The 14,274-nt window shown below is 33.0% G+C and overlaps 1 protein-coding gene across 1 annotated transcript; it reads right to left on the reverse strand.

The window, feature by feature from the left end:
• Window positions 1–9,426: 9,426 nt before the first annotated feature.
• Window positions 9,427–11,268, reverse strand: LOC128217834 (uncharacterized). The gene is made up of 2 exons (XM_052925239.1): window positions 11,113–11,268; window positions 9,427–10,941 (listed from the first exon to the last, which is right to left on the reverse strand). The coding sequence occupies exon 2, from the start codon at window positions 10,845–10,847 to the stop codon at window positions 9,720–9,722; it is 1,128 nt and encodes a 375-aa protein (XP_052781199.1). The 5' UTR covers window positions 10,848–10,941; window positions 11,113–11,268; the 3' UTR covers window positions 9,427–9,719.
• Window positions 11,269–14,274: the final 3,006 nt, after the last annotated feature.

Raw genomic sequence — 14,274 nt, forward strand, 5'->3', positions numbered from 1 at the left:
AGTTCTTGACAGTGACTGTAAAACCCTTATTCTCGCGACTACTAATTCAGCAGAATTTTCTTCAGGAATGTTGCTGTAATTTATTTTGTACAGTAAACCATCTTCCTTCAGCGGATCTATCTCTTTGGTTTTGATAATCGCTTTTGTTTTCCATCCATACTTGCCTGAATCAAAATGGCATATTTCAATCAATCCCCTTTGAATTTTTTTAACACAATAACATGATGCCAGATTCGAGACTTCCTATGCCAAGTAATATGATCCGCTTCTCTCAACGAATTCATAACGCTGGTTGGGATTTGGGATCGCTCTGACCTAGTCATAAAGCAGCCACTTTCCACGCCTTCTTCATAAGTGTATTTGCCCATTTCTTGTCCTTGAAAAATGATATTCTCAGTCGGATTCCTGGTTTCTCTCAACCACTCTTGATCGCATGTTTTGCATTTTAAGCCTAATAAGTTGTTATCGTTGCCCAGGTATTCATAAAACGTCGTTGTTCCGCACGAACACCTATCCATTTTCAAAAGTTGTGCTTCTACGTGCTCGGTTGTTGTAAAAGAGCAGTAACCGAGCGAACCCGAAATGTGTTCGATCCCTCGACATTAAAACAACCTGTAATATAAATTATATGATATATTTTGCGTTCATATACCTTGGAACCAAAATATCTTATAAATCTTTAACAATAATAATAAGAAGAAGAAGAAGAAGAAGAACAAGAACAAGAACAAGAACAAGAACAAGAAGAACAAGAAGAACAAGAAGAAAATCATTATAATTAGTATAAAACAATAAAGATACGGAATGCAGTAGTAAGCAGTATAAACTCCATCCAAGTTTTTCAAGCAATATCACATTAATAATTACTTTCTTTACTTGAATTAATAATATCTTAATAGTGTCAATAATCTGTGATATCTTATTATCATGCTCTTCTCCTGAATGTAAATAAAATGTAACCGCCAGAAGTAAAGGCGATCAACGTGAATGTTTGTGCTAATAAATTATTAAAATTGAAATTGAACGTTATTTATACCATGACATATACTCTACTTAAAGAACATTTGGGAGTCCCACGATCTGCGATGGAAACACCAATTCATTTGTCATGCTACGGTAATAGTAATTCTATTCAATGCTACTAAAGTAAAACTATAAAACAAATTACTAACGTTAATGCTGAATTAGAATAGCCAAATCAAGTCAAACAACGTTTATTCTCTCATACCATTTTTTTTGGCAAATGAGGTATATAAAATAAACATAAATGACATGGCGGAAGTTTCATGTTTAAATTTAGAATATGATACCCAACATGGGTAATGCAACCTACCTTTCAGAAAATGCAATTAAAGATAAACAATCAAGAAGTACTACACTAAATCCTAACGAGTTTCAACTTTCGCCGGTTTTAAAAGGTCCGCCGAATGCTTCTCATCCAATACACACTCCCTACGTCAAATTTTGCGTTTACAATGATGACAAGGTTGTACTTTAAATCAGTCAGATGCCCTGAAGTAATATTTTAATGATTGAGACGGCCTATTAACTATTACATAAAATATACCATTCAAATAGTTATAGTAAAGGAATCTTAAAATTAATAATTTCATATACATTTATGAAAAAAAGAAAATTGAAATGAAGAAAATAAATATCATTGACATGCAAAAAAAGCAAGTATGACAAAAATTACCCTTTCAAACATTCATTGCGCATTAACACTCACTGAAACTCATGATTACATGTACTTAAAAGTATTATTGACTAGATTTACTCATACAACTTAGTGTTTTAAATTTAAAACCTTGCATTTGAATAATATGTGTATTGAGAACAGTTTTGCAATGTATTCATTTGTATAGCGAGACAAAAACTAGCAATGGGAATTACTCGGCCATTATCCAACATAATTATCTATTTCGAAGCTTGCCGGAGATGGCCGAGCTATTACGATTGAAAAACTAGTATACCCCTGCAGCTTCTTGAGTGAAATTAAGCTGAAAATTGGTGAAAATGTTCTACTTTCGTTTGTAAACATGCATGTGTTTGTTGAGAGAATTGGTTTTATAACTCCATAAACAATATGTTTACAAACTAACTGAAATACGCGTGAAGATTATACATATTTATATGGCACTGCATTCCCCGATTTCTCAAATAAGCTTTCAAAATTGTGATACTAGATAAAATAACGAGTCATACATTTACGTTTTATGATGATATCCGTTCTTTTGCGCTAGCTCGGAATTGTCATTGGCTCTTTTTATACACAGCTCCTAAAAGAGCTGGAGCCACTGTGTCGCGTTCGTGATTTAAGAGATATATCAGCAAATACATCATGTACTGCACTGAAACTTTATACGAGGTCTCCAAACCATCTTAATTGTCTTAAATAATAAAGTAATATATATTTTGCTTCTTTATTATTCGACTTGGAAATTCAGATTAAGGTTTTGCATGTTAATCAATGAATAAAGAAATACTTCATGTATTCCATCGAAACCTTATACAACCAAGCACAATAGTTATTTATTGCATATATAATGCCAATTTTGCCCATTTATTATTTGACTTAGAAGTTCTGGTTAAGGTTAATCTGGTAAATCAAATTCTTTAGTTATCCATGCATATTTCACCAAAACTTAGCAATTCTTAAACTAAAAATCGGCGGAAAAGCCGAGCGCACTGTTTTTGTGACAAGTCTTGTTTATTTCACACGCATTATTCGCGTACAAGTTTGGGCGCAACAATGTGAATGAAAATTTTGCAGTCAAAAATCAATAAACATAACAGGAAAATGTACACTTGGCCGCTTTATGAGTACTTGCGATCGTAACTTTGGGCCGGTTTGGTAGGAGCGCGTTAAAGCTGCACTCTCACAGATTTACCATTTTTACAACATTTTTTTTTGTCTTGGAAAGAGCATGTTTTGGCGTAAATATCTACAAACCAATGATATAATAATGTTGACAAAAGATAAGACCGCAGATGTTCATATTTCCGTTCGAAAATTTTGTGGCATAAAACATCAATTTTCAAACTTAAATATAAAAATCTGCGATCTGATCTTTTGTCAGCAGTCTTATATAACTGGTTTCCACGGATTTTCGCAAAAATTGGCTCGTTCCAAGACAAAAAAAAAACAAAACCAGTTGTCAAAACGCTTAATCCGTGGGAGTGCAGCTTTAGGTTTATTCAGAAGGATAGATTTAGAGATCAGATTATTACATTAGATTGATGAACAAACGAATAGGATATCTTCGTAATTGACAAAAAAATCACAAGGAACGTATTTTGTTCTATTTCAAAGATATGAAACCGATAATGGGTAACAGCATGGTCAGTAAACCAAAATATACCCATATTATAGGCATGTATATTGTTGTTCCATATCAAAGACAATCATTGGGCCATTTTATCAACGTGCGTACAAAAAATATTGTCAAATAAGTATTTAGTCAATGCCTTATATTTCATTCAATGTTTTATTTGCAAATTCAAAAACACTGAAATATTCTTATTCACAGCAATATCGATTAAAAAAATCGTACGTTCCATTGATGACAAGATAGGAGCATCCGGTGTCGTTCGCGTCGGCTAATCAAGTACTCTTGATTATCTTAAAACTATAATATCATGAATGAATGATAAAATAGTACATTTTATATCCCTGAATGAACAGGGCCTTAATTAGAGATGAAAGTAAAAGAGCTAGACTGCTTCAGTGGTCACTTCAACAAAATGCAGATATTTTGTTTTTACAAGAAACACACTTCACGCACGACATAAATAATACGTTAAATTCAGTGTTCAAAAACTGGTAATCACATAATGCATAAGGTTATTCATCCAGCAGAGTTTTTCTCTATAATATTGAAAGATAACTTTTTTTATAAAGTCGTAAATACAACATTTGACAAAACCGGTAGATATATTATTATGAATATTGAAATCAGTGGGACTGTGTTTGTATACAGTAATGTGCTATACCTTTTTAACTAAGTAGAGTAACGTTGTTTTCGATAAAAATGACCGAGGAGCTCCGTATGGCCTCGGTTTTGAAGTTATTCAAATACAACCCGGAAACGCGATTAAATTTATTAATTATGTTTAAAATAACAGGGATATCATTTTCATTTTTTGCAAATACTGTAGTATCATCTGCAAGTTGTTTTATCCTAATGCATGCATTCTTTGACACTTTAATGTCGCTAGCCTTTTTTAACGAGATATTTTCGACAGCAATTATAGCAATGTTTTCGATAACAAGAGGCACATCAGTGCCTGTGCTCCACTGGCCAAAAGGTTCAAGCAAAGACCACCTAACGAACATTTTCGCCAAGTTTCATAGAAATACAATCATCAATTTTTGAGGAGAAGTTATTTAAAAAAAAATTTTACTTTAATAGCTCTGGCTGCCATGTTGTGCAGTGGACCGAAATGATTTGGGCAATTTGAGTAAAGGAGCACCAAACAAACATTTCTGTCAAGTTTTATCGAAAAAAGGTCATCGGTTTCGACGACAAGTCGTATAAAGTTTTTTTTATTTTTAGCTCTGGCAGCCATGGTGTGCAGTGGACTGGAACCATTTAACAAATTTTGGTTAATGACCACCCAAGGAACATTTCTGTCAAGTTTCATCAAAATCTGATCATCGGTTAACATTTAATCTGAATAGATTATGAAGCAAATATCTAACCTGAACAAGAACTGACGAGATAGAATCGACTTGGTGTTTCACTTACACTTTTCGGCCATTTAAGTTACTAAAAATAGCTGTTTCATAAACTTTCAGAATGTCACTTAAATGAAAATTAATGTTCAGTCTATATATACTTTCCTATGTATAAATGTAAGGTTTTAAATTGATCTTTTTGTGAGAACTTTATGCTTATATGTTTACTCATAAATTATTATTGTTTAAAAATTATTTAAAGATGCTATACGTGAAAAATTAAGACATTATTTTTTTTTCTATTAAAGGGAGGTAATTCAGTAGTAAAATGTAATCAAAGCTATTAAAGCATGGCATTTCTTTTCTAACCATGTTGATATTATTACAGTCTATTCAAGCAAGATGCCTTTTGTTTTTACATAGTACCCATAGGTTCTGAAAAACAAGGAGCACTATTCCCAACAGAAGGATGTCACTCCCTATCACTGCATGAGCATCATAATAAAGAAATGTTTACTCAAACTGCAAGCTGCTCAATTGAAATAGGTATTTACCTCAAGCATACAGTTTTATAATGTGGCAAAATAGTCGGACTACTAGATTGTCATTCGGACTAGTAAAATATGCCATTATGCTAGTCCAACTGGCTAGTAGGTTAAAATGTTTTTCGTGAAGACTGCGGACGAGAAGTCCTTAAAGGTTTTTCTATTTTTAACTCTCGCAGCCATGTTGTGCAGCGGACCGGAACCATTTGGGCAATTTTGGTTAAAGGGCATCCCGATGAACATTTATGTAAAGTTTCATCAAAATCTGATAATCGGTTTCTGAGAAGATGTAGTTTAACGTTTTTTTCTATTCTTAGCTCTGGTGCCCATGTTGTGCAGCAGACCAGAACTGTTTGGGCTATTTTGGTTAAGGACTACCCAAGTAACATTTCTGTCAAGTTTCATTGCAATACGATCATCGGTTTCTGAGGAGAAGTCGTTTAAAGGTTTTTCTATTTTTACCTCTGGGGGCCATCTTGTGCAGTGGACCGAAACTATTGAAGCAAATTTGATAAAGGACCATCCAAGGAACATTTCTGTTAAGTTTCATCAAAATATGATCATCGGTTTCTGAGAAGATGTTCTTTAAAGGTTGTTCTATTTTTTTGCCCTGGCAGCCATGTTGTGCAGCGGACCGGAACCATTTGAGCAATTTTGGTTAAGGACCACCCAAGAAACAATTCTGTCAAGTTTCATCAAAATCTGCCTATCCGTTTCAGAGGAGATGTCGTTTAAAGATTTTGCTATTTTTAGCTGTGGCGGCCATATTGTGCAATGGACCAGAACCATTTGAGCAATTTTAATAAAGGACCACCCAAGGAACATTACTGTCAAGTTTCATCAAAATCTGCCGAACCGTTTCAGAGGAGATGTCGTTTAAAGATTTTGCTATTTTTAGCTCTGGCGGCCATATTGTGCAATGGACCGGAACCATTTGAGCAATTTTGGTAAAGGACCACCAAAGGAACATTCCTGTGAAGTTTTGTCAAAATCCGCTTATCAGTTTCAGAGGAGATGTCGTTTAAAGTAAAAGTTTACGCACGCACGCACGCACGCACGCACTCACGACGGACAATCTGTGACGACATAAGCACCATGGCCTTCGGCCAGTGGAGCTAAAAATGTCCGAGGAGTTCCAAATGAACCGAGGCAATATGTATAGGTAAACTTAGCTAATGTGAAACTGAAAACGTTTCTGGTATCAATTTTAAACATACATGGAAGCACTAGGTGTTTACTTCGGTACGTTTATAAGCCAGATGCTAGAACAGAATTTGAATGGTAAGATGGAAAACATCAAAGTAAAAATTAATCAATGGAGCAAAAGAACACTGACATTTTCTGGAAAATTAACGGTTATAAAATAAATTATTATATCTAAATTATCATATATAAGGCAATCCCTTATCAAACCATAGAAGGTACTTAATAAATGAAAACATTATTTTTTTAATTTTCTCTGGTCCAATAAAAGTGTGAAAATCAAACGAAAAACACTTATCGGTAATAAATTAGATGGAGAACTAGAAATGGTTGATATATTTACATTCTAAAAAACTCTTCAAATAAAATGGGTTAAAACACTCAAGAATTAAGAAATAGCAAATTGGAAAATACTACCGCAATTATACCTAAATATATATATAAATATGCGGCAAGTACAGTTAGAACTTTTATAAACGTGTTTCGGACGCTTTTATTGAATTAAAAACCCTGCTTTTGTTAGTTTTCCAAAATCCTTTACAGTAATAAGAAGGCAAATCGTATGGGGTAATCGCTTTATTAACGAAAAAGGGATATCCCTTGTATTCAATAACTGGATTTAATCTAATTTTATATATGTTGACGATATATTCAAAGATAGAAAGATTAATGAAGCATATATCTTAAGAAAATTAAAATCAAAATATAATTGGATATCTGAATTTCACCGCATTTAACACGCATCTGTCAATAAGAGCAAACGTTAGAATGGACTGTACTATAGTTTTACCAAATATTTATGAATAGCTCTAAGAGCATAAAACAACTCTTAATTGGCAAGATATTCACAAAACCATACACACAAGAGTCATGAGAAATAGAACTTGATGATACTGATATTAAATGGAATTCGGTTTATTTTGTGTTAAATAAAAAAATGAGAACCGAATCAAACAATTTAAGTTCAAATTGATTCATAGAAAAACAGCTACAAATAAAAACAAATACACCTGGAAAATGCGATATAATCCAATGTGTTCCGTGTGTAATTTAACGGAATATTTCGACGACTTTTTTTATTCAATGCAGATTTATAGAAAACTTCTGGAAAGTTATAACTTGTATATTCCAAAGTTGTAATTTTCACCATTCATTTGAAGCACTTTAATATATTGTTATATGAATATTTATGCAAAAAGCTACAGAAACAAGCTCAGTAGCAAAAAGTATAAACATAAACCCGGTTAAGTGGCACTACATAAAGATTATAGTGATATCAATATACTGCTAGCCTACATTGGAATAGCAATATATAAATCATATATGATAAGTAATAGTCGAAGTGAAAATATAAACATAATTAATTCTTAATTCTTAAGGCGAGTTTAGAGACGCTTGTTTTGTACTTGCACAAAAAGAATGAAAATCATGATATGATAACTATTTTTTCGAAAAGCTAAAACGTTTGGAGAAAAATGGTTATTTTTTTCTTTTGTTTTTCTGTTTTTTGTTGTTGTTTTTTTCTCTCTTTAATCACATGTTTATATTTAATCGATTGTTCTACTTTTTCGCTTATGTAAGAACTCCTATAATTTCAGTAGATATCATACTCATTAAGAACTTCTAAGTGTTAATATAGATTTCCATTTAAAGTGAGTATTTGTTGTTGTAACATCATATAGAGTCTTTAAACTTGGTATGCATAATGGTAATGGTCAATAGAAGATCAATGTTGATTTTGAAGTCAAAGACCATAATGATATTTACTAAAAAAAATAAAGGCGCTTCCGACAGGTGACGCATCCAATTTGCCGGATAAATGTTTAGTGATTAATTGATGCTTTTAATGGTGTGTGACTCTCAACCAAGCTAGTTATTATCAAAAGCTTGAGCAAATAAAAAATAGGCAAGAACTTTTTCTAAGATTACATTTAACCACTGAAAATGTACATGCCTGTATCAAGTCTCATAATTCTAATTATAATAATGTTGAATATGTCAATTGAACGTCTAAAAAAACTAGTCCTTAAGCTTTTTGCATAAATACTGAAGAGACTGTAACCTTCATTATTTTTATTTGTGTTATTTGTATGTCACTAAACAATGCACCGAAGGATTAAGAATTCCAAACATAACAAGAAAGGTAATGATATAAAGCTTGTAAAAAACATTTTTTAAATGAATTTAGATCATGAACATGACAGGTTGGTCATGACCATTAGAGGAATCATATTTATTTTGAGGTCAGTGGGTCAAAGGCAAACATGATCAGGACATTTATCTTCACATTTCACTTAAAAGTAATCTACTATTACCTTGTTTCTTCATTCTCCTTAACATAAAAATACAACTTTTTCCTATTCTAGGCTTTCATAAAAAAAACCGTCAGTTTATAATCTAACATAAGAGTAAAGTTCAATAATCATACAAGTTTTATAAAGCCAATCAATCTCATTTAAACTTTCAACATGCACGAGTTGACATCCACTCTATCGTGTAGTGTCTTTTAATTTCGTGTCCATAGTTTGCTCTTTTAAATGATACCGATTCATGTTTCTTTGGAAATAAGTTGTATACTTTTCTTTGACATTTTTTGTTGCTGTTTTTCAAGGACTTCATATAGTAAGTGAACAGTCAGTCTGTCCATCCCCATGATTTCCGATCAACATCTTGCGAGTGTTTAAACCAAGGGACCGCGGTAGGCAGGTTGGTCATTAATAGCAGATGAACACCATAGAGTTTGAGATCAGAGGGGGAAAGGCCATATATGTTCTGATCAATAGCTAGTGAGCAACATTATATTACACTCTTGTGTTATACATTATACCTTGAGGTTATATTAATAAAAGAGGGAACTAGGTTTTGCCTGTAATAATAATATTTATAAAAGGATAGCCCATAAAGTTTCAGCATCCAATGCGATTTTGATAATAAAATGTCAAAGTTCATTTTCAATCATTTTCACAAAACAAGAACAAAAAGAAAAACATGAATCGAAAAAATAACATAACTATTTATTTGCATATCAAATTACATTGATACAATGGCATACGCGCATTTTCATGTTTACTTGTACAATATATGCAGAAGAATGTCATAAATAATTATGCATGTTTGAAATAAATAGGAACAAACAATCCGACTGTGTCTCTTCACCTTAAAATACTGCTCAAAAGAAAAGATTTATTCGATGTAACACTAACATGTTTAAAGCAAATGTATTATATGAGCAGTACAATATAAACTTTGAAACTTTTAAAATCGTGGCTTTAATGTGATCTGTTTTAAATCGCTCACAACAAGTGATGCATGTACACCTCACTAACACAATGCATGAGCACAGCGCGTGTGAAAACACCTCTATTCAATATTTTACTTGCACGCAGATCACCGACCGAGGTGCCAACCATCTTACCAACAATAAGTTCCACTGGCCCACCGACCAGGCTACCGAATTCTGATCCGAAATATCCCCTCGCGTAGCTACCAACAACCACAGTAATCACTTCTCCTACACATTCAGATATCCGCTTGAATTTTTCAAGCCAGCGATCTTCATCTGATATTCCTGTATTTGAGTTTATTCTACCAATGTCTTCGTAGCACGTCTTGACTTCACCTAGCACCAGCACACTAGCGCATACGGCATCAAAAACGAGACTTAATTCTTCGTCACTTATATGCCGTATATGTCGTAACAGAAAGGACAGATTTTGATTATACCGTATATGTATTAGCAAATTGAACAGAGCTTTAATACAAAATGTAGTTTGCGTGCCATAAATTAGCGCTCGTTGTAACCTTGATTTCAACCACTCAAACTGGTAACTGATGCTAAAGCCCGTTTTACAAAATGTCGCAAAGTTTTCACAGTTTTTCTTGTTAACACTATAACTATACTTGCCAGTTCTTGACAGTGACTGTAAAACCCTTGTTCTCGCGACTACTAATTCAGCAGAATTTTCTTCAGGATTGTTGCTGTAATCTATTTTGTACAGTTCACCATTTTCCTTCAGCGGATCTATCTCTTTGGTTTTGATAATCGCTTTTGTTTTCCATCCATACTTGCCTGAATCAAAATGGCATATCTCAATCACTCCCGACGGAAATATTTTTAACACGATGGCATGATGCCAGATTCCATTCGCCCTATGCCAAGTAATATGATCCGCTACTCTCAGCGAGTTCACGTTTTCTTGTGTGATTTTGGTTCGTTCTGGTCTGGTCATTAAGAAGCCACTATCCACGCATTCTTTATGAGTGTATTTGCCCAGTTCTTGTCCTTGAAAAATGATTCTCTCTCTCGGATTCCTGGTTTCTCTCAGCCACTCTTGATCGCATGTTTTACATTTTACGCCTAATAAGTTGTTATCGTTGCCCAGGTATTGATAAAACGTTGTTCTGCACGAACACCTATCCATTTTTAAAAGTTGTGCTTCTTCGTGTTCGGTCGTTGTGAAAGAGCAGTAAGCGAGCGAACCCGAAATGTTTTCGATCCATCGACATTAAAACAATCTGTAATGTAAATTATATGATATATTTTGCGTTCACATACCTTTGAACCAACATATCTTATAAATCTTTAACAATACTAATAATAAGAAGAAGAAAAAGAACAACAACAAGAAGAACAAGAAGAAGAACAAGAAGAAAATCATTACAATTAGTATAAAACAATAACGATACCGAATGCAGTAGTACGCAGCGTAAACTCAATCCAAGTTTTTCAAGCCAGTAGTGTCAATAATCTGTGTTATCTTATTATCATGCCCTTCTCCTGTATGTAAATAAAATTTAACCACCAGAAGTAAAGGCGATCAACGTGATTGTTTGTGCCAAATAACTATTGAAATTTAAACTAAACGTTATTTATACCATGACATATACTCTACTTAAAGAACATTTGGGAGTCCCACGATCTGCGATGGAAAAACCAATTCATTTGTCATGCTACGGTAATAATAATTATATTCAATGCTACTAAAGTAAAACTATAAAACAAATTACTAACGTTAATGATGAATTAGAATAGTCAAATCAAGTCAAACAACGTTTATTCTTTCATACCATATTTTTTGGCAAATGAGGTATATAAAATAAGCATAAATGACATGGCGGCAGTTTCATGTTTAAATTTAGATTATGATACCCAACATGGGTAATGCAACCTACCTTTCAGAAAATGCAATTAAAGATAAACAATCATTAAGTACTACACTAAATCCTAACGAGTTTCAACTTTCGCCGGTTTTAAAAGGTCCGCCGAATGCTTCTCATCCAATACACAGTCCCTACGTCAAAATTTGCGTTGACAATGATGACAAGGTTGTACTTTAAATCAGCCAGATGCCCTGAAGTAATAGTTTAATGATTGAGACGGCCTATTAACGATTACATAAAAATACTAGTCAAATAGTTATAGTAAAGGAATCTTAAAATTAATAATTTCATACACATTTATGAAAAAAGAAAATTTAAATGAAGAAAATAAACATCATTGACATGCAAAAATTAGTTTTTCAAAGTAAAAATATGGCTAAAACATTACACTATAAAACTCTCATTGCGCATTAAAACTCATTGAAACCCAGGATGACATGCTATACTAAAAAGTAAAAGTATCCTTATTGACTAGATTTACTCATACAACTAAGTGTTTTAAATTTAAAACATTGCATTTGAATAATATGTGTATTTAGAACAGTTTTGCACATTTGTACATTTGTATAGCCAGACAAAAACTAGCAATCGGAACAACTCGGCCATTATCCAACAGCATTATCTATTTCGAAGCTTGCCGGAGATGGTCGAGTAATGACGATTGAAAAATCAAAGTGCTGAAAGCACTAATGGACTAGGGCTTCATTTAGGGAAATGTTGACAACCATGTTCTAAGCATTGACTCACATCACAAGGGGTCACTGTTTGATTGGCTAGCTTAAACTTTAGACTAAAACTGCTTGCGAGCTGCAAAGGAAATTTGAAAAATCTAGTTAAGTATGCGTATAGTGAGGGGTGTGTGGTGTGTGTGTGTGTGGGGGGGGGGGGGGCTAAAGCGTTAAATCAGATAAAGTCATAGTTCTTTTGAATTTCTCCAAGTCGTTAAATCAGACTTGTACAAATTGATTTACGTGGTTGGTACACATACCTCTTTAATTTGATCAAATCCTTTTATATCAAAGGACTGTTATTTGCAGTTTCAGAGAAGACTTTCAATGATGTAATGATATACTTTATAGAAAACCTGTCACCTCTTTTTCAGGGGAGCTTTAAACCACAGGGCCATACTTTGAACAATCTTTGTAAAAGACATCTACAGTGTACACCTATGTCAGACTACACAATGCTATTAGGAAGTAGCTTTTATTGAACGGAGGCCCTTCAGGGCCACGTTCATAGTAGGCACATCAGATCGTTACTACAAATGATTACACGGTGATTCGGTCGAAATAATGCGCTCATTGAATGCTTGAATACACATGACATCTTTAAACTTCAACAAATCTGAATTGATATATAGAAATGTACACTTGAACTCGTACATTTTGCATATCCCTGAAAATGCAGCTGAAAAAATCACAAAATGAATACAACATATTTATACGCAACCGCTCGAAAACGGCGAAAAACTATGTGTATTGTTACAGGTGTGAGTCGGTTATAAGAAGTAGTTACCATAATTGATTAATCGATTCCAAACAATTCTCAAATTTCCTTAAAAATGAAATGATATGTAAACACTATTCCATTTATCAATAAACAAACGAACGAAGTGAATGCTTTTTGGAAACCGTATATCGAAAAAGTATATTATACAGATTACTACGCCTATATTTAGCATGGCCATTTCAACTTTCAATCGTCGCCATTTTGTAAGCGCCCTGCCTAAGTGTGTCTCATTGAAATCAGCTGGATTAAATGTGTATAGTAAGTATTTTATAACCAGATTGTAACTCACGAACGGCTTTACGTGTGCGTGGCATGACAGTTATTGAAACTGCTTCATTATTTTCACTGTATATTGTTCTTTGTGCAAATATCAGTGTGCGTTGTTTTATATGTGCGTGACCTATATTAATTGAGTATCCTAAATCATGAACCTGCGTGTTTATTATATTATTTAATTTGTTAAGATTACGTTGTGAATTTGTGTAGTTCATCTAGCTTATTTTGATGACGTACATTATGCCTTTGTCCATATATGCATTCGTGCCGTTCTTGGCTCATACAGTTTCTTGGAACCTGGTAAAATAGCCCCCCAGTCAAATAGCCCCCATTTTGGTCAAATAACCCCCACACGTTTGGTCAAATAGCCCCACTTGGAAAAAAATGGTCAAAACGCCCCCAATTTGGTCAAAACGCCCCCATTTTGGTCAAATAGCCCCATCCTCTTTTTTTATTTGAAATTATATTTGAAGGTAAGTTGTAATATTTTTAAGATATTTGAATGTAAGTTGTAATATTTTTAAGATATTTGAATCATAATGAATATATATTTAAAGGTAAGTTATAATATCTTTAAGATATTTGTATTTATATTTGAAGGTAAGTTGTAATATTTTTAAGATATTTGAATGTAAGTTGTAATATTTTTAAGATATTTGAATCATAATGAATGTATATTTAAAGGTTAGTTATAATATTTTTAAGATATTTGTATTTATATTTGAAGGTAAGTTGTAATATTTTAAAGATATATTGCATTTACATAATTGCTAATCAAACAATTGCATTTGTTGATAATTAAAATGTTAAAATATAAAAAATAATTTGCACATATTAAAGATTTATTAATTAGAGAAGATAGAGCATCTAAATTATCACATTGTGCAATAATTACTTTTCACT

Source organism: Mya arenaria, chromosome 14 (genome assembly GCF_026914265.1).
Source record: "Mya arenaria isolate MELC-2E11 chromosome 14, ASM2691426v1".
Taxonomy (NCBI): Eukaryota; Metazoa; Mollusca; class Bivalvia; order Myida; family Myidae; genus Mya; species Mya arenaria.

Bases quoted from the DNA above. Each gene is read 5' to 3' on its own strand.
- LOC128217834 (XM_052925239.1), bottom strand. From the start codon at position 10,847: ATGGATAGGTGTTCGTGCAGAACAACGTTTTATCAATACCTGGGCAAC.